The sequence below is a fragment of the Suncus etruscus genome, chromosome 16 (genome assembly GCF_024139225.1).
Source record: "Suncus etruscus isolate mSunEtr1 chromosome 16, mSunEtr1.pri.cur, whole genome shotgun sequence".
Taxonomy (NCBI): Eukaryota; Metazoa; Chordata; class Mammalia; order Eulipotyphla; family Soricidae; genus Suncus; species Suncus etruscus.
In genome coordinates, this window is record NC_064863.1 from 86,832,425 (window position 1) to 86,853,461 (window position 21,037).

General features: G+C 54.9%; 1 protein-coding gene across 1 annotated transcript; it reads right to left on the reverse strand.

Annotated features, from left to right (window-relative positions):
- Window positions 1–770: 770 nt before the first annotated feature.
- On the reverse strand, window positions 771–20,135 carry CPZ (carboxypeptidase Z). The gene is given in 19 exon segments (XM_049789904.1): window positions 771–1,015; window positions 1,364–1,626; window positions 2,443–2,588; window positions 2,670–2,788; window positions 5,139–5,244; window positions 5,733–5,874; window positions 10,361–10,678; window positions 12,236–12,364; window positions 12,366–12,566; window positions 12,947–13,050; window positions 13,892–13,949; window positions 13,951–14,029; window positions 14,920–14,985; window positions 14,988–15,054; window positions 15,599–15,757; window positions 15,979–16,140; window positions 16,332–16,528; window positions 17,702–17,914; window positions 19,775–20,135. Coding segments are annotated over 19 exon segments (2,865 nt in total). The 5' UTR covers window positions 19,866–20,135.
- Window positions 20,136–21,037: the final 902 nt, after the last annotated feature.

Here is a 21,037-nt window from a genome sequence, read left to right on the forward strand (position 1 = left end):
TATTGTTAATGCAGAGGTACCATGTGCATCACTTTATCTTCTATCAGCACCTATTTCTTGTCCAGAGTGAACAGTTCTAGGCTATTTTCTCATGAAACTATATCCAATCTCGGCCTGGGGCTAGCACTGCAGGGGTCTGTCCTAGCACTGCACAGGATCCCCCACCAACCACCAGGAGTCACTCCCGAGAAAGTCAGGTATTGATCAGCCACCGCAATTGAAACACGATTTGTGCCACCATGCAGTAATTTCTTCCCTTGCTACTTATTGACACTAATGAGTTAAAAAAAAATATGCCCAAATAGAAACAGCTGCCGAGGGCTTCTCAGCTCATCAGCAGGACTTGGAGGCACTAGAAAATGTGAAGGGGGGTTGTCAAAAGGCAAATGGGCCCTTTCAGGCATCGCGTTGCGTTCTTCGGTTCCTTCTGGTAAGCAGCATGCATTGTGGTGGGGAGCAGAGCTGAGACTCAGAGCTGTGTTGGTTCCAGGGATTTGGCAGGAGGCAAAATGCTGTTGCTGGGGAGAAGGGAGGGAAGCTGGGGGCAGCAGGGATCTCGGGACACGGTGCTCCATGCTGAGCCAGGTGAGGCGGAAGCTATTTGGGGTGATCCAGCCACTGGTGCATGGAGCCCCGAGGTGAGGACTTAGGACACGGGCTTGCCAGTCATGAGGACACCATGGGTGCAGGAGGCTCCTGCGGTGTGCCCCAAACTCCTCTTTTCCAAAATGTCTATTTCTAAACAGTTCCCTGTCAGTCCTCATTCCTCATCATCTCTCAGGTTCCCTGACTGCAAGCTGGAGCTTGGGACTCTGCCGAGGTCTCAGGAGACGATAGTGGCAGGCAGGACAGAGCCCAAGGATCCTGGACCTTGGGACAAAACAGACTTGCGTGGGCCCCATGGAAAATGCTTTCTCCAGCCAGATCCACGGCTGGGCTCCAGGCTTAGTTAAACTGTTTTCATCCTCCATAAATTCTCCTTTGCTACTCCAAAGCTCATCAGGCCCCTCAATTGCTATTTAAGTGTTTTTCCTGCACTAACTGCTTCTTGTTAAATAGTTTGACATTGATGCGTCTAGACTCGGTGCTCTGCTATTGATCTGGGCCCAGTGCTAATGGAGGCGGGGCTGGCTGCCTTTATCTCTGCGAAGTCAATTACTTTCCTTTTCCATGCTGGGACCCAGAGTGAGTGGGCTCCTTGGGCAGGCTGGGGCCTAGGGGTGTAGCCTGGAGGGGGGCTCCTGACAACTGCTTTTTGCTTTTCTTCTTTCAAGAGGTAAGCCTGTGACACATGGGGACTAGGTGAAGGGGCACCTGTGGGACAAACTGTCAGGCCTTTCCTGTGCCCCTGTACCCTGCCTACGCTGCCCCCGCAGACCATCTTTCCTCCAACTTTCAAAGTTGGACACACCCCAGAAGACCCCAGGCCAAGGGATGTCCCTTCTCAGCATCTTTCTGGGCCCCACAATGATGCCTTCAGTACTGCCTTGAAGCTGACACACCTGTTGTCCTTTGGGGCCATCGGGCAAGTGAGAAAGGACACGGCTGCCCAGGTCCTCGAGAGTGTGCTGGGGCTCACCCATGCCCGTCTCTGCATAGCTGCGTGAGATCTCCCTGAGAGCTGAGCTGTGGGCACAGAGTGTATCTCCAATCAATAGTCAGGAAGCACCAAGCCAGGTGGTGGGTCAGCATAGGGAAGCACCAAGCCAGGTGGTGGGTCAGCACAGGGAAGCCCTGCCTGCCTCCTGGGCCCCACATCCTGCCCCCTTTCTCCATTCCTGGGCTCATCTCCACTTCTTCACTCCTGGGCTTGTCCTCCTCCAAACTTCTCAAACAGAAAGTTGAGGGGAGACACACCAGCGGGCTGGAATTCTGTGGCCACTGGCAGCTGGTGTGATGGTTGTGTCACCGCACAGACAGGATTGGGCTGCATGCCCCTGGCTCCCTGCCCTCTCTGCCTGAATATGGGGTACCAGCCTCTTTCACATGGTTGTGCATGTCCCGAAGATGGAATACCCTATGCATGCCTGTAAGCTCACTGGGGGTCCCTCCCAACACCCCAGTCAGCTCTGTGCTGCCTAGCCCCCTTCTGCTCTGCCCTGCTCAGGATTGCGAAATCTCCCCTCTCACGGTGTGGGGCATAGAATCAGTCCTGCCCTGCAGAAGGTGACCGAGAACTCACCTGTCCCTGCCTATTTCTTCCTGCTTTATCCTTCTTTGGGCCACAGCTGGAGGTTCTGGGGGTGTCCCTGAGGTGCTAGGGGTGGTACCCTGGGCTCCTTCATGTGACCATGTGCTCCAGCTCTTTGCTCCATCTCTCCAGTCTCTGTGACCCCATCTAATAGTTTTGTTTCCTGCTCAGGAGTTGATCCATGTGGGTGCCAGGGGTCAGCAGGGGCTTGGCAGGACCATGGCTGAGATCTTTACATCCTCTGTACTCACCATGGGTTCTTTGGTGGCACCTGCAGGACTTGAGAATTCTCCAGGGAATGGAAGAGAAAAGGAAGCCCTGTGGCTTTGTTTGTCTGGGGGATGGAGGGGGACAGAGGTTCATCCCATGCAGCCCCCACCTTCTTGTTTGGGGAGGCCTGAGGGGAGAGGGTGATCCTCAGTTATGCTGACACTAAAAACAGCTCTCTTGCACTGTGGGATACTCACTCCCCCCATACGAGGGCTGAACATATCGTTCCCTGGAGAAACACAGCCATGACAATGTTGCACTCCTGGGCCCAGTGTCTCACTAAGATGTTTTCAGGTGAGGCAAGAGCACCTCCAAGCCAGCCAGTCCCTTAGAACAAGGAGAGAGCTGGAGACACAGACAGGAAGCCGTATGCGGCATCCCTACCCCTGAAACAGCAGAATCATCCAGAACAACGAGAGATCATCCTGGTTCCTGGAGACCAGAGGACAGTTCATGCATCACTGAATCAGAATGAGAGATACAGGACATTTGGCCCAGAGAACAGGGAGGGGCACCTCCCTTCAGGCTGTGAGCACCAGGTATAGTCTGGGGTTCCCTTAGGCTCCCTGCTCTAACGCTGCAAGCCGATCCCAAGGTAGGCCGCCTGAATGCTACGTGGGGCTTGGAGCACAAAGAACGATGCCACTCAGACCAGCGGAGAGCCGGGGAGTGGGGGGCTCCTTTCTGCTCTGCTTAGCAGAAACTTGCCTGAAAACTCGAGCACCCATACTCTGGGTCAAGGTTCCTCATTAGCAGCCTCAGGCGACAATAGTGGTGGGGTGGGGATTCGCGTCATCCTGGAAGGCCTGTGTTGACTGAGGAGTACTCACCTCCTGCAATGCTGGCAGCACCTCCCACCTTATCTGGACTCTTGACAGGTGCCAGGCAAGAGCAGAAGCCCTCGAGAGTGCACAACAGCCTCCTTGCTTGTAGAATTACAGCCTTCGGATGGGCTTGGATGGTGGTGGACACATGGAGGGACCTTTCTCTGCCCTCCCAGGCCACGTGGCTCTACAACCCCCTTCAGCCGGCGGGTATCTGGGTCCAGGAAAGCGGCGGGTATAGAACTCACTCACAGGCAGGCTTCCAGAGAGATAACATCATTATTGGCTCTGGCCCACGAGTGTGGCCTATATCATAACCATTTAAGCACATGCCCTGCGCCTTAACTTCTTTCATCCATCTTTCCTCTGACCTCCATGCTGGCAAATTCCTTAATCCAGATAAATGCAAACTCCCCCCTGTGATCCTGAGGCCACACCTTTGTAAGCTCCACAAGACTCCTCCCATTCCTGGAGGGCCTTGCAGGTAATGATACACGTAATATCTGCCCAAGACACCTCCCAGAAATGGTCGGGTCTTGCAGGTAGTTACAGGTAACCCAGGGTGGAGTCACACTTGCTTTCTTTTTTTCTTTTTTATATCTTAAACACCGTGAATATAAACATGGTTGTAGTTGGGTTTTAGTCACAAAAAGAGCACCCTCCTTCACCAGTGCAACATATGCACCACCAATGCACCCCATCTTCCTCCACCCATACCCTCTGCCTGTATTCGAGGCAGGCATTCTACGTCTCTCGCTCATTAACATTTTCATGATTGTTGTTAGTGTTCTCACCCCTCCTTGAGGTGAGTGTCATATTGTGAGACAGTCCTTCTGGCCCTCATCTCTGGGCATTATTACAATAATGTCTTTTATTTTTCTTAAAATCCATAGATCAGTGAGACTGGTGTGTGTGTGGTGTGTGTGGTGTGTGTGGTGTGTGTGTGTGTGTCCTCACCCTCCCTCTGACTTATTGTCACTCAGCATAATAGATTCAATGTTATGTATAAGGAAAATTTCATGACTTCATCTCGTCTGATGGCTGAATAATATCCCATTGCATATATGTAAACAGTTACTTTAGCTATTCATCTGTTGTAAGAGCAATCTTGGTTTGTTTTCCGGAGTCTGGCTATTGTAAATAGTGCTGCAATGAATATAGGTGTGGGAAGGGGTTTTTGAGTATTGCATTTTTGTGTTTCCTAGGGTATATCCTAGCTGGATCATATGGAAGTTCAATTTCCAGTTTTTTGAGGGATCTCCATAAGGGCTGGGATAGACAGCATTCCCACCAGCAGTGAATGAGAGTTCCTTTCTCTCCCACATCCCTGGCCAGACACTGATTGTTCTTGTTCTTTGTGATCTGTGCCAATCTCTGTGGCATGAGATGGTACCCTCACTGTTGTTTTCATTTGCATCTCCCTGATAATTAGTGATGCGGAACATTTTTTCATGTGTCTTTTGGCCATTTGTATTCTTCTTTGAGAATTTGTCTATTCATTTCTTCTCCCCATTTTTTGATGGGGAGTATATTTTAAATATTAGAGTTTTGTCACTAATAATTGCACTACTGCCTTCTGGTTTTGAGGGTTTTCTTGTGACAGGTCTGCTGTAACTCTTAAGGATGCTTCTTTGAATGCAATTTCCCTTTTTGATCTTGCTGCTTTCAGTATTCTACCCGATCTGTGGGATTTGTCATTGTGACTAGAATGTGTCTTGGGGTGCTTTTCTTTGGATCTTTTTTAGCTGGTACTCTTCTGGAATTTCTGTATTTGGTTGCAATGCAGTCATTATCTCTGGGAGTTTTTTCTGTAATGATGTTACATGGTGGGGGTCCCATGGGTTAGGAGATACACATGGCCACGTAAAGAAGTGGAGCAGAGCTGTCGTGCTCCTTTCTACTCATCTGTTCCCTGGCGAGTGAACCTTGATGGGATTTGAGGTCTTGCTCGGCAGTCTCCTGCAGGAATCAGGAAAACCAAAAACGAAGATTGTAGAGGCTTTTAAAAGGGACCAGGCAGGAGATGGGACTGCCTTGGTGGGCTGGGACCGTCGTACCTGGCAGGTAAACCTTGATGGGATTAAGTTCGATGAGGTTTTGCTCGGCATCCTCCTGCAGGGATCAGGAAGCCTCCCTGCCTCTCATCCAGGTTCTCAGTTTCTCCACTGGAGGTTTGAGGGCCCCAAGTTCTGCCAGGACTCCTCAATCTCAGCTCGGCCACCTGAACCTCATATCCAGGGTCTAATGAGAAGATCCTATGTGCCAAATCCTGCAGGAGATTTATGGGTGCTGGACATCCTGGGACCCTCAATCACATCCTAGGGAGAATCATGTGTGCTTCCATGTGCTGTCCTGAGAATCCTGCAACACCCATGGCAGCTCATGAGAATCCTGTGTGTCAGGTACTAGTCCAGAACTTCAGCTGATCCATCACAGCCCACACATACCCCCAGCTTCTCTGCATCTTGGTGCCCCAGGCTTGGAACCCCCTTGAGCCTACAAACCTGCATCCAAGCCCCGCTCAAGGCAGCCCAGAGCCCCTGCTGTGGGACCAGGAGACTCCGCAGCCTGTGCTCTCCAGACCAGACTCTGGGAAGGGGAACAACCCAGGAATGTGGGAATATCATGGCCCCAGGACCCTAAAAGCAGCAAGTGTCTGTCCTGTCCTGGGCCAGGCCTTGTGAGGTTACCCCTCTCCCAATGCTCTCTATGTTAATATCACCTGTATGGTCAGATTCACCCACACCTGGGAAGGGTCTGCGTTTGGAATAAAGATATAAGATGCTGTCTGAGGAAGAGAGGCAGAGAAATAAAGCAGCAAGGAAGCTTGGGAGCAGCTGAAAGAGAGCCAGAGGAGGAGCAGCTTAGGAGAAACTGCTTGGAAAAGGCTTAGCTAGAAGCCATGTGAGGAAATGCACATGATGGTTAGGGCCTTGAAATAAAGCTGCCTGACTCCTAAGACTGACTGCCTGTGAAATTATTTCAATGTTACTACCCTTCGTCCAGACCCACCGGTGGAAGGGGAAAAGGTGCTGTGCCGAGAAAGGCCTCACCTCAACACTAAGACTTTATATTTTTATATTAAAACAACAGGGCCCTGGTCCACTCTTTTCTTTCCTGGGCACTGGTGGTGGTGAGGAGCACAGATGTAGATGTGCTCAGGCAGGAGCCGAGAGACAGGGCAGCTCTTGAGTCAGAGGCAGCAGCCCCACTTGTGCCCTTTGCCATCAGATTCTGACATGTCATTGCTCTGCTCACACCTATAATCACCTCCGACCTAGTGGGCCAGAGGTTCCTGGTGGGGGGGGTTCTGTTTATCCTCCTCATTAGTTTCAGGGCCTCTCTCATCCCTAGGGACCCTGAACCCAGTTCCCCTGGTGTTGGAGCCATGCTGCCACTCACTTGCCACGTCATGGGGGAGGGTGAGGGGAAGGGAATGGTGGGGACATCAAGTGACACGCTTTTTGTCCTGGCTCCTGGGTGGGTGCTGTTGGTGAAGCTGCTGCATGGTCGACCCTCCCATGGATGTGCAGCACAGAGGATGAGAGACTCGGAGTCTTCATGTTATCCCCACCCCAAGGGACCGAGGTGCTGGGCTGCGACCCCATTTCAGTGTTTGCCCCAGCACAGGCATAGTTGGGCATGGGGCAGCAGACATTGGATGGCTCTGGACCTTAAACCCAGGAAGCACATTGTACCCCATTCCCTCCCTCGATGAGGCGCTCATGGTACACACCTCTGGCTCTCATGTCACATGTTGGTTGCTGCCCGGTTTGACCTTGCAGCGACAAGGACCCAGTTGACACTTGGGCTGGGTAGCGTCAGGGCTGGCACTTAGATTATGGAGGGGTAGAGCTTGAGCAGAGTGCAGGCACTGGTGGCCGTGAGGGGGCCCAGCAGGTGAGACTTAATGGCCCAACAAGAAGCTTCCCAGAAGCCTTGCTGAGAAGGAGTGGAGGGTAAAAAGAGACAGAAAGACAGAGAGACCGAGAGAGACAGAGAGACAAAGACAGAGAGGCAGAGAGAGAGTCTTCCCAGCCTCCCATTAGTAACTGTAAATCAGCTCCTCCTCAAACACAGTGGCCCAGCCCCTCCTGAAACAGCTGCCCCTGGGCACAAATCCTTGTCTCCACTGATGGACACAATCATAAAACAAACAAACCATACATAAGCTGCTGGGCTAGGAGCCTGCTGAGGACACTGGACACACCTGGGGCTGGCGCGAGAGGGCTGAGGAGAGGCTGTTTGCCTTATATGCAGTCAAGCTGAGTTCGATTGAGAGTTCCTCGAAACCCTCAGGAGTGATTTCTGTGCATGAAGCCAGGAGTCAGCCCTGAGCACCAGGTATGGCCCAGAACAGAAACAAGGGGGGGCCTTTCTGCCCCAACTTTCTGATACCTGGCCTGATGCTCTGTAAACTCGCAGCACCCCCCACTGAAGTGCACCCTCTGATAGCACTGTGCCAGCCAGAGCATTCACCTGCTTCTCAGATTCCCTTGCCAAGGGTGGGGGGAGCCAGGGTGCAAATGAGTGTAAACAGGCTGTACCCCCCTGGGAAGGTGAGACTGAACCCCTCCCCTTCTGGTGCCTCACAGTACCCTCCCTTGTCCAGTTCCCCTCATCCCTTCATCAGCCCAGTGCCTTGCTCCCCTAGCACAGCCAGGCAGCACAGGAACTGTCCTTGGCCACCGACCTCCACAGCAAGGCCTAGCCACCCTCACATGGATGCTGATCACACATCTTCTCTGGCTAAGTACCCGCCCCCCAGGTCATGGTTATGAGTGTGCTGTTTGCAGAAGGCACATGCAGGCCTGGAGCTTGCGCGGATGACCCCCTCCCCCAGTCCTCTGTCAGAGTCAGTGCTGCTCTGGGAGATCAACATGGATAGTTTGTGTAAGGGAGAGAGGGGGTGAGACTCACGAGACCCTCATTTGGGTAATGTACCTTTCCTGGGCCCTGATTTCATTTCCTGAGCCCCCTTCCATGCCCTCCCAGGAAAGCAGTCCATTGGTAGCCAGTCAGTTTGGGAAGGGGATCTGGTTCCAAGCACCTCCTCTCCTGACAGCAGAGCAGATAGCTGATCTCCTCAGCAGCCTCTTGCATATGTGGGACCAGGGGGCCAAGGGATGGGGAGTTAGCATACACAGGGCACACACCCAGGCCACCAGACAGTCTGCAGCGGATGCTCAGACTGGCTGAATCTGGTTCAAGCCTTGTGATTGAATTGCAGGATAGAGCTGGGCCGAGAATGAACCTGTGCAGCCCAAATCCAGATGCACAGAGCCCTGGGCCGCAGGGTCACTCTGGCTGGGCTGCTTTTGGCCTGCGCGAGGGGAAGGAGGCTCATACGGTCATAAGGTTCATAAATCTAAGTCGCTGCTCAAGCTCAGTGCCGGGGCCTGGCCACCAGCGCTGTGGTTACATGCTCCTGGGAAAAGTGTGCTAGGCCGTACGAGGTGCAAAATAGGGTTCCCGGGACTAATCAATTACATTTGAGTCATTGATAGTATATTATAATGATGAAAGCAGTAATGGGGCACTGGAAGAGGGCCAGACTCAGGCAGATTCGATTGGATGTAAAAATGAAAGATGGCACATGATAGGCCTGAAGCCATCAGAGGGTTTATCTCTCTGATGCCTCCTGCCCCCTGCTGGGGCAACACCCTCCTGGCTCTAACCTCTATGCTGTGGGGAGGGTTGGAGCAATACAGCCACAGGTGACTGGAGAATGAAACACCCCTCCAGTCCCCCCAAGCTTCTAGATCCAGCAGTCTCTCTCCAGAGGCTCTCCCCAACCCCAGGGCATAAAAAAACTTAAAAGACCTTTCAGAACTTTCCAGAAAGTTCCACAAATCATAAACTGGGAGGAGCCAGACTGGCAGTTGCCCTTATTCTATGGTTCCTTTGCGAGTCCTCTGAACCCCCACTCCCTGCGCTTATGCTCACCATCTGCTTCTCCAGGAACAGAAAGGGTGTAATTACTCTCTCTGTGCCTGGACTTGAGCCAAGAACCACTTATTCTGTCCCTCCTGGGAAAAGGGGACCCTCCACCGATGAACTGACCTTTTAGCTGGACCTAGAGTAATGCATCAGTGGCTCCTATTCTCTTCCCGTCCCCTCCCTCCCTCCCTCCCTCCCTACTTCCTTCCCTCCCTCCCTCCCTCATGCCCTCCCTCCCTCCCTCCCTACTTCCTTCCCTCCCTCCTCCCTCCCTCCCCTACCCTCCCTTCCTTCCTTCTTTCCTTCCTTCCTTCCTTCCTCCCTCCCTCCCTCCCTCCCTCCTCCCTTCCTTCCTTCCTTTCCTTCCTTCCTTCCTTCCTTCTTCCTTCCTTCCTTCTTCCTTCCATCCTTCCTTCCTTCCTACCTTCCTTCCTTCCTTCTTTCCTTCCTTCCTTCCTTCCCTCCCTTCCCTCCCTCCCTCCCTCCCTACTTCCTTCCCTCCCTCCCACCCTCCCTCTCCCTCCCTCCCTTCCTTCCTTCTTTCCTCCTTCCCTTCCTCCCTCCACTCCCTCCCTTCCTTCCCTCCTCCCTTACCTTCCTTCCTCCTTCCTTCCTTCCTTCCTTCCTTCCTTCCCTTCTTCCTTCCTTCCTTCCTCTCTCCTTCCTTCCTTCCTTCCTTCCTCCTTCCTTCCTTCCTTCCTTCCTCCTTCCTTCCTTCCTTCCTTCCTTCCTTCCTTCCTTCCTCTTCCTTCCTTCCTTCCTTCCTTCCTTCCTTCCTTCCTTCCTTCCCTTCCTTCCTTCCTTCCTTCCTTCCTTCCTTCCTTCCTTCCTTCTTCCTTCCTTCCCCTCCCTCCCTCCTTCCTCCTCCCTCCCTCCCTCCTCCCTCCCTCCCTCCCTCCTCCCTCCTTCCTTCCTTCCTTCCTGGCCTGGGAGCTTGAAGAGCTCAAGGAGCTGAGCTGGCAGGCCAAAGGGGAGCATGATTGGATATGGCGTGCCTGGCACTGAGCCCTGGGTTCATCAGAGTGTTCCAGGTTGTTCCAGGGTGTTCATCCCTGGAACCCTAAAGAAGCAGGGCACCTGAGATGTGAGGAGCCACTTCACCCTGGGTGCGGAGATGCCCGAGGGGTGGATTCACCTGCAGATCCTCACGAACATTGTCCCTATCCAGCTCCAGAACTTTCTCACTGCTGCAAGAAGCCCAGCAGCCTGGCCCTGCTCAGGGCTGACCACATGCTCAAGGTCCTCCTGGCCTCCCGCGGCTGCCCCATCAATACTTAGGTCAATTTTATAGATCTGATTTTGTTTTTCCAGGAACTCACCTCTTATTCTCTTCAATTCTGTGCCATAGAGTTGATGAAAATTATTTTTCTCTAAATATGGTTTTAAGCTCTCGCCCAAGTCCATACTTGTCTCTTTCACCCTCTTCTTCTCATCAAATTTATGAGAAATGGGCCTGTTTTTTAAAAAGTGCCAGCTCTGCTTTGACTGCATTACTGTTTTTCTACCATGTTCCCCTTTTGGGGCTTTGCTTTCTGGCCCATATTTTACAAGGCTCACACGCTGAGGTATTGGGGGGATCTGGAGCCACCTGGTCGAATTTTCAGCCTGGCACATATTAGCCCTGTGTGGACTCCTGGCCCTGACCTGGGGCTTGGCCAGTCCCTTTGGAGCTGCTCTTTCATCCCTTCCTGCCCAGGGCTAAGTGTATTGAGAGTACCAGACCTCCTCATGGCCTCTGAATTCCAACTGGGATCTCATTTGCTTTCCATTACAAGAGAAAACTCCGAGTCCACTGTCTAGTATGTCCAATTTTCTCTTGCCTGCCTATGCTGGTCCCGTTGGGTTTCTCTCAAATGTCATTGATCATCTCGCCTCTCTCTGAAGTCCCTGAGAGAATTCTGATCCAAGGTGTGGGCTGCCGTGTAGATGTCTATTACATGGGGATTGCTTTCCCCCAACCATGCTTCGGGGCTGGTCCAGCCTGGCCCTGTGACTCAAGGTGGCACCTTTTCTGTCATTGGAGGTAGAGTAATGGGGTAACAGGGACTCCCTGTTAACTGGTCTCGTACTGTTCTCATCCCTCAGGCCTCTCTTCCCTCCTCACTCCCTCCAGAGCCTGTGTAGATGCATTATTCCAGAAGCCTCCATGTTGACAGGGAGTTGAATACACTTTTGTGGTCTGCTTTTGTTTTGGGGGTCAGACTTGATGGTGCTCAGGGGTTACTCCACACTCTGCACGTAGGAATCACTTCTGGCAGGCTTGGGGACTATATGAATGCCGAGGATCAAACCAGGTCGACTGCATGCAAGGCAAAGGCTCTCTCTGCTCTGCTACTGCTCTGGCCTGTGGGCCACCCTTTCTTTCAGCGGAGTCTCTGTCCTCCTACTCTGCCTCCTACTCCCACCTGCATGCCAGGACAAGCTCCCTGTTCTCATGTGCTGGGACATGAGAGGGTGCACAGACTCCCCAGTCCCTTTCCAGCCCTTCTGTCTGTGGGTCCTACCTCAGTGAGCTTCGGGCAGGGATCCCTTAAACAGCTGGGCCCCTATCCTTTCCTCTTGGCCTGGAAGTATCTAAAAGTCTGGGAGAGGCTGGGGAGCACAGGTACCTCTTACTGCACTGTGGCCCTGGGTAGGCTGCTTCAAGTCTTTAGCTGAGAACAAGAGATGCAGTTCTTGGTCTCCATAACAAAACCCCAAACTTTCTCCTTCACCTACTGCCTTCATATCTTTAAAGACCTAAGAGGCCCCAACCCACTACTGCCTGAGGGATCCTGGGCATGTTGGGTTCCTGCTGATAGTATCTTCTGTATACTAGGAGGGGGGCCCTTTGCTGCAGGGCCTGAGCTCCCAGAGTGGGCTATGCACCCTGGGTTGGGGGTACAAGGCCAGGACTTCCATTCCCACATAGAGCCCTGCCATCGCACCTTGAAATCAAACACTTTAATGGGATGTCAGCAGCTTTGTGGATATGGTGTGGGTGGCCATTCTACTGGGTGCAGAATACTACCCCGTGCTGTAGTTAGTATTGAGCAGCCAGCGTGGCTGGTGCCGGCTCAGCGATGCGAAGTAGGACCACCACCATGGCTGTGCCCATCCTCCTCCTTCAGAGGGTCTATGGCTGTGCCTGGGAGAGGGTCTCTGTGCCCTGGCCCTCTTCTTTCTGACTTTGAGGGAGCCTTGTTGGCCCTGCCCCTGATGGCTGCAGAATAAAGTCCCAACGGCCAGCCCGCTTCATGCGTGCAGGGATGGTGACCTTCTTGATGACCTTGGAGTAGCCAGGTGCTTGTGCAATAACCAGGTGGAGCCGGGGCAGCAGCCGCCAATATCCACCGTCGAGGCTGTGGGCAAAGAGCACAGTGAGGCGCAGATGGGGTGTGGCCTGCAGGACAAGACCCCAAGAGTCTCCCAAGACCAACTTTCTATTCACCCCTCAAAGCCCCTCTCAGAACCTCCTGCCCTGACGCCTGCACTGACTTTCTGTCTATCCCTCCTGGCACACAGATCGTCCTCTCTGCCCCCTAAAGTGCTCCAACCTAGTCCTAAGAGGAACATGCTTCTCAGCTGTGGGCCCTCGAGGGCTGTGTGGGACGGGGCACTAACCTGGGGCCCCAGTGAGTTTATTCTGCAGCGCTCTCTCTCCACCTCTCTCACCAGTCCTGAGGGTCTGTGCCCTGGGACCACAACTGCAGGGAGGGAAGCCCAGCGCTGGGCAAAGTGCCCACCTGTAGTGATACCATGGCGGATGCCCTTCACCAGTATGCGGGCGTTGGGGACTGGCCGGCCGAACTTGTCCATCACCACACCCTTGATGCCACGGTGCACCTGGGGGTCATGGGAAGCATGGACCAGCGCCCCCGAGCCCACCGGACCCCAGGCTGAGCTGAGGGTAATCAGTCCCAGCACCCCACCTCCCTGTGTTGCAGGGGTGCTGTGGAGCCAGAAGGAACAGGCAGGCTGGAGTGACCACCTAATGGCCACACTGCAGCCACATGCAGGGCTCCCCCAGAAATCCAGAACACCACATTCAGAACCTCACGTTCTGCTCCAGAATCCCACAGCCCTCACATGCTCATACTAGCAGGAAGGGGTGGGCCTGCCCTGGCACCCCTCCCTGTCCCTCCTGGACACCTTCTGTCCCTCCACCTCCTCCTGCCCAGGACCAGACTACAGAGCAGGCAACAGAGCCAATAGTTTCCTTATCACTGCCTGTATTAAATCTCTGTCAGAGACTTCAGACAGACCATCCAGGCAGAGTCTTCCCAGCTCACTCAAGGCTCCTCAGGATCCTAGGCAACAGACGCTATAAACGAAATGAAGTGATGGCCTCTGGCTGGCCCAGGGATGGGCCCACTCCACCCCACTGCCAGCCAGGTCCACGGGCGAGGAGGAGAGAGAGGAGTGACCCTGACCTGCAGCTCCTTTCTGCAGCTTTCTGGTCGTGACCAGAAATGGGGTCCCGGCACAGTCTGGAGACCCCAGAGCACAGTCTCTACATTTACCCAGACACCAGGGCACCACCCTTTCCAGGGGGACCATCCTTTGGGATTGCTCTGACTTCTTAAGTCCTCCTCCAGCAAGTCCTCCCAGATCCCACTGGGCCTGCCTCTGTTCCCTAGTCCACAGTGGCTTTTTAGGGCTTGGCCTGAGGGAGACCCCAACTCACAGACTCCAGGAAATGCAGTAGCGCCTCCTTGTTGTGGCGCCACAGTGGGTACAGCCCCCTCAGGTGGGAACTTCACACACCCCAGCTCCACAGTCACCTCGAAGCAGTTGCTGTGCAGGTAGTTGAAGTCGGACATGCCTATGCACATATGGTGTCTGTCATGCTAGCACACAGTGATACATGTGCTATGCACCATGACCACAGAGAATCTCCATCACACCCGCACATGCATGACACACACAGTCATGCGACACACACCATGTCTGCACATGGGAATTTATTTCACACATCACACCTGCACATGTGACATTCCTCTGTGACACCCATTGCGTGACACCCATCGTGCTTGCAGATATGGCCTGCACCACGACAGCAAGTGTGGCAACGTCATACCTGTACATGTGTGACCGTCACTATGGAAGCGCTCATCAGGACTTCACACGCGGCAACACAATGCCTTATACTTACAGGATTTACATCATGCCTGCACACATGTGACACAATCTGTCTGCATACAGCATACACCATGATTGCTATGTGTGACACTGTGACTGCATATACAGCACTCATCACATCTGCATACTCGACATCAGTCATGCCTGAACACGTACAGTGCTCACATATGCATGTGCTTGACAGTCATTAGGACTGCACCATGTAACATTGATCATATCTGTACTGTGACAGCCCTCATGCCCTCATGTACACGTGGGACACCACTGATCATGAATGCCTGTGACATTCTTCATGCTGGCACATGTGTGACGACAATGTTAGTATTAAACATGGTTCTCGTCATGTCCGCACACATGTGTAACTCCACAGGCATGTCCATGTGGCATTTTGCTGTACATGGCAAACCACTGTTGGCACACCTGTGACTACTATTGTCCCTGCACATACCACACACAATGCACAGCCCCATATGGTCCCACCAGTCATGTGCCACTCTATGCATGGGGCGCGGCGTCTCCCAGCAGCCCACCCTGGGCGCTCGGAACCCAGCTCAGGGGCAGTGCTGGCCTCACCGCCCGGGAAGCTGTACCAGTCAGCTCCGTTGATGACACCCCCGAGCTTCAGGAAGTTGCCCCCCACCGGTTCTCAGACCTGTCGGTCATCATGGGGTGGGCTTCGGCGTAGGCCCTGGACAGCAGTTGGAACATCTGGAAAGGGGGGAGGCGAGGAAGAGGGAAAGGAGAGCAGAGGGGGAGGAAGGAGGTGGAGGAGGGAAAGGAAGGAGTTGGGGTGAAGCTCAAAGCCCTGACTTCCCACCGCCAGGTGAGCCCAAGCAGAGCTCTGGGACTGGCAGGCAGTTGGGCCCTGTTGGGAGACCGGGGGCATTGTGGGCTCTGAGCACTTGGCCCTGAGTTGCCGCCTAGCCTATCCCAGGATCTGCCTCCCTCGCCTTCACCAGCCAGGGCTCAGGAGCTCTTTATGGGCTGGGGATCCTGCTAGAGCAGAGGATCTGGGGGACAAGTGGGTGCCTGAAGCAGAGCAGGATTGTTGGGCTGGTCTTCACCACCCTACTGCCCTGAGCTTGTCCAGAGGGTTGCAGCGGGGCTGCCAGCGGGCGCTGAGGGGCACCCAGGGTTCAGGCAGGTACGTGTCACAGCCACAGAGAGCAGGAAGGACCAGCTGCTGCGTGGAGCAGCGCTGCCCCCTGCTGGCCTCTCCGGGACTCTCAGGTGGGGACAGTCTTGCTCTCACCTTCTCATCTGGGGTGGGAGAAAACATCTTCTCCTCTGCTGGGTGTTGTGAGAAGTCGAAGGGGTAGGACACCACCAGGTCGCCCCCATGCAGGCTGGCTGACAGCACGAATGGGGTGGTCTGCATCCACTTCATGATGGCCTTCGTCTCGGGGGCCACCTGCGGTTTTATAGGGCACCTACTCACACACGCCTGGACTTGCCCTGTGGGGATGCCACCTCCTCCAGGCAGCCCCTCCGGAGTAGTGGGCTAGATGCTCTCACACGACACCAAAGCAGCTGGAGTTTGCCACAGGCGTGTCTGCCCACCCGCTTGGCATGTTCCTGACATGCGCCTCCGGGGGAAACTGAGGGTCTGGGCGCCGATTCCGTGCCACCTACTTTCCCCCCCCAGTAGTGCTGGGGAATGGTGATGTGGTCGGCGCGGGCTCCACGGGCCCCCACCAGCCGGTAGTACTCAGACGTGAGGTCCGGGAAGTTGCGATTCAGGTCCAGGTTCTGCGCATTCTGCCGTCCACTGATCCAGCCGTTATGACCGGCGCCCTGGGGGCCACAGTGGGATCGGGTCAGCGCCTCGGCCTGGTGCCACACACGGAGGGCTAGACCTAGGGGCTCCAACTCTGTGCAACTTGGGGATCAACTTCCAAGCAGAGCTGATGCCCCGGGAGTGGACAGAGCAGTCCCTGTCCACTGGTGGGTGAGTGGACAGGGCAGCGAGTAGGGGTCCAGCTCACTTCGGCAGCCGCCACCTCGTAGCCGTCAGGGTTCATGGACGGTAGCAGGTGGATGCGGGTGGAGTTGAGGAGGCGCTGCACGCGGGCATTGCCCAGCAGATACTCAGAGCACAGGAATTGGGCCAGGTAGATGAGCAGCTCCCTGCCCACCACCTCATTGCCATGGATGTTGCCGATGAGCTTCACCTCGGGCTCCACTAGGGGGCAACAGAGTTGGGGTGCATCAGAAAGTGCTGGGACTCCCAGAAACCCGAGGGGCTCCTCTGCCAGGGCAGCCAACATGGTTTGGGGAGTGGGACATAGGCATTTTGGTCCAAGTATCTCTGTGGTTCTGCAGCCTTGCGAAGTTTTATTTCATTGCTTATGTTTGGGCCACACCTGGTGGCACTCAGGGGTTCTTCCTGGCTCTGTGCTCAGAGATTGCCCCTGTCCCTGGCAGGCTCAGGGGACCATCAGAGATGTGGAGGGTCGAACCCAGGTTAGTCACCTGCTAGGCAAGCTCTCCACCCGCTGTTTGCGGGTATCCACTCCGGTGGATAAATGCACAGATAATCAGAAGGATGGAGAGGAGGCTGAGCGAAGGCTGGTTATGGGGGTCAGTGAGTAGATGAATGAAAGAAAGGAATAATGGATGTGCAGTTGAATACAAAGATGGGAAGGATGGTTGAGTAGTAAATGAGTGGTAACTGACAGAAAAATGGATGAGTGGACGGACAGAAAGTAGGATGAAAGCTAGGGTGGGCAGGTAAATGCATCTGAGTGGGTAGATGGAAAGATTGATGAATAGAGGATGGATGAAGGGTAGAGGGAGGGAGGAGAAATAGATAGGTGGTAATTTTTGGATGGGTGTGTGGTGGTGGATGGGTGGGTGAGTGGGTGGATGATGGGTGTGTGTGTGTGGCCTATAAATGTGTGTGTGTGTGTGTGTGTGTGTGTGTGTGTGTGTGTGGTCTATAAGTGAGTTCACTGGAAGCTAAGTAAAGTAAAAGTTGCTTTGTGACCTCAGTCCAGTCACTTTCCTCTCTTAGCCTGACATAATTCCTCTGGCAAAGTGGAGTCTCCACCCCAGCTGTGTGGGGACCCAAGATCTACACTGCACCAGAGTTCCCCCAGCCGGATCTTTGGTCCAGCTTGTCCCGTTCTGAGCCTGGTGGCAGTGGACATGGACAGACAGGGGTGACCCAGGAAAGGGCCCATGGAAAAAGCTCCTGCGGGCTCTCTGTCTTCCAACGTTGATCCTAAAACATCTGCCCAGGTGCCCAAGGAATGCCTGTGGGAGCGCGTGCGCTCCCCAGAGCCCCTGCCTGGGTCCCCAAAGTGCAGTTCCAGACCTCCGGCACCTGCCCCTTCCTGCACGCCCCAACGCTTACTCAGCTCATGGCGGCCAGGCTGGCTGGAAAACTCGATGACCAGCAGCTCCTTGCCCTGAAAGCTGCGCCCGATGCTGTAGATGCGGGCCACGCGGGCGCAGCGCGCGGCTGTGCGCCGGAGCACTCTCACCATGTTTGCGTAGCTGTGGTGCTTGAAGAGCAGGAAGGTGGGCGGCGGGCCAGAGGGCTGCGGCTCCTCTTTCTCCAGGCCGCCTGCAAGGCCAGGTCTAGGGTCAGCACAGGGCTGTCCTTGGCTCTGTCCGTGGCAGGGGCATGAACGCCTGCTCTACCACTCTGCAGAGTCCCCTGGAGTCGTCCCAAGGTCCTTCCAGAGGGCATAAGCTTCTGCCCACCACTCCAGAAGCCCGGAGTTGGCCTGAGGTCATTGCAGGGAGCTACACTCTGGCCCCACCCCACCAAGATCCCCCAAATTTGCGCCGCATGGTGATCCCACTTATTTCTAAAGTGTCACCCTGGGAACAGTTCCACTTCCTTGCAGCCAATTAGATCCAACCCATACCACTGCTGGTGTTTGGGTGTGCAAGGGCTGGAAAAAGGAGGAAGGGAAGGGCCTTTTCCTCAAACTTGGAAGAACTTGCAAGGACTTTTCCCATCCAGTCATCAGTCATGAGCACCAGGAGGGCCCTCACCCTTTTCAGCCCTACACCAGAACTCATCATGCTGGGGACTAGATGGGTGAAGAGGAAGGACAGGTGTGGAGTAGTTTATGGGAACTTTCAGCCCAGAATGCTGCCTGGCAGGGGTCCTGTAGCCCCTTTCTCCCCTCTCTTTCCCCCTTCTCTCCTGGGAAATCTCCCTCAGAGAAAGTCCATCACAAAGATGTTTATCCCAGTAAACTAGTTTCTCTGATGCTTCTAGCCCAGATTGAGGAAGAGGAAGAGAGTTCAGCATTTGATCAAAGAATATTGTTCTGCTGGTTGCTGAGGGTGAACAACAAGTACTGCAGTCAGGCTCTCAGATCACCTGGCTGTGCCCTCAAACCCCAGGCTTATTATTTGTCTCTTTTATTACTCTTTACAGCATCCTGCTTCAAGCCTGTTCCTCCAGGTGGGCCCCTAGCAGCAGAACACAGGCTGGAAAGAGCAATATTCACCCCCAAGCACTCTCCTGCCCTGTGGTTTTGAAGCTCCTGAAATGGATTTTGAGGGGGCAGAGAAGAGCGGAAAGCTGCGATTTGAGTGTGGAGGGTGTGGATGACACAATTGCTAGCTCAGCTGAGTGGCAGAAGGGCCTAGGAAGTGTCTGGGTCCTTTCAGAACTTTATGGCTGGGTGTCCTGTCCCTGCAGTACTGCTGCCTTCAGTTTCCTCAACACACCAAGGTCAGTTAGCCTGGGCCCCTGGGTCAGAGCCCCCCTGAGCTCCCCAGACACTAGCCCTGACTGACTGAATGAACCCTCAGACTCCAGTCCTGTCCTGAGACCTCAGTCCCCAGCTCTGAGTTCCCCAGACCCCGAGTCCCCCTAACCTAGCCCCGAGCCCCCAGACCCAGCCCTAAGCCCTACTACACCCCAGCCCTTTACTGAGCACTCCCCTTCCCCTGAGCCAGGCCACTGCAGCTCTGACCGATACAGGCACTGGAATCTTCTCCTTGGGACCAGGCTGGGGAGACATGAACAGATGGTTTTCAGGGGTGTGCTTGCCCCATGTCCTCCAGGACTGCTGGGCTTAGTGCCCCAGCCCCCACATATCTTGTAGCCTCACGAGGAGCCCAGGATGCATCCCAGTGACTCACTCGGCCCTTTTTGAGCCCTGGGGTCCCATTCAGGAGCCCCCCCCTAGCCTTTGTGTCATCTCCCAGGTCCCACAAGCGATCCAGAATGCCATTAGGGGACCAGTCTCAGTACCCACTTCATTTTGTTTTGGGGCCACACCCAACCGTGCTCAGGAGTTACTCAGAAATCACTCCTGGGGAGTTGAGAGGACCATATGGGATGCAGGGGATTGAAGCCATATCAGCAGGTGTCAGGCATACACCCTATCCCTGTGCTCTGGCTCCAGCCCCTGAGCCTCCACTTCTGCAGGGGTGCCCCACCTCGCTAGGCTCCGCTCACCTCGCAGCTCCTCCAGGGGGTCGAAGCAGCCGTTGGCATCATCATCAGGGGCAAAGAAATGGGTGCAATTGAGGAAGTAGGGCCAAGCCATGTGGATGGCTTCGAAGGCAGCCTGGCAGGCGGTGCGGAGGAGGTGGCAGCGGCTGCGGCAGGGCTTGACCAGTCGCCCGGCCTCACAGCGTGGTGCCAGCACAGCGCAGCCCAGCAGGCGCAGGTCGGGGTTACACTGGCCTTCCAGGAGGTGGTGCAGGACGCCCAGCAGGACACCCTCAGGACTGGCCTCGGCTGCTGCCTCAGAGCGGTGGCCCAGTGGTGTGGGGAAGGCCGTCAGCCGGTAGGGCACATCGGCGCAGACCGCCAGCTGTAGGGCCTTGCAGGAGGCTGCAGAGGGCGCCGGTCAGCCCGACCACCTGGCCAGCCTCGACCCTCAGCCTCCGAGGACCCCACAGCTGGCAGGGGTCTGGGCAGACTCACCCTCAGACCAGACCACCCTTCGGGCACAGGCACAACCCTAAACAGAACCACTGCCTAGTCAGACAACTAGAGTCTGCCACTAAGAGTCTGGAGTCCCACAGCACCCCAACATGTAACCCGTGTCTGGGTTCCTTCTTGGTTACAGTCTGATGATACAAGGATGGGCCAGCCCAGCTATGAGAGGTGGGGCTGGGGGGGGGCACCCTGGAACCCTGGTTCCTGGAGGCTCTGGGGGCAGCTGTGAATTAATTGGCCTCATAGTACTGGGGTTCAGCCCTGGTGTTGGGGTGCTGGACAGGATGGGAGGGCAGGGTGGGGACGCACCGTTCTGCACAGCCGACAGCCCATGGCATCCACCTGCAGGAGAAGGAGCACAGGGGTTGGGACCTGACTGCCCGCTGCGACCCCAGGCCCACACCCCCAGGTGCAAGGGACCCTCAGTCTGGCTCTAGCCCAGCATCAGCCCCATGCAGGAGACCTTGGCCGGGGATACAGGCTCTGAAATAGAAATTGGGAGAGTGGGGCGTAGGGAGAGCAGGTGGGGGCCCTAGTGTGCGGTGATAGAGGAGAGCCCACGACACTGCTTCTGGGAAGAGGGCGAGTCCAAGAGAGCTTCCTGGAGGAAGGGTCATGATCCCTGATAAGCCCAGGATTTTGCGTACTCATGGGGTGTCAGGGGCCGCACTGAGACCCCTGTGCCTGTCTACTGAACAAACAGGCCTGGGGGTCATTCATCCTCTTGCAGGTCCAGGGTCCATTGAGATCGTTAGTAGCACACATATAGTCACG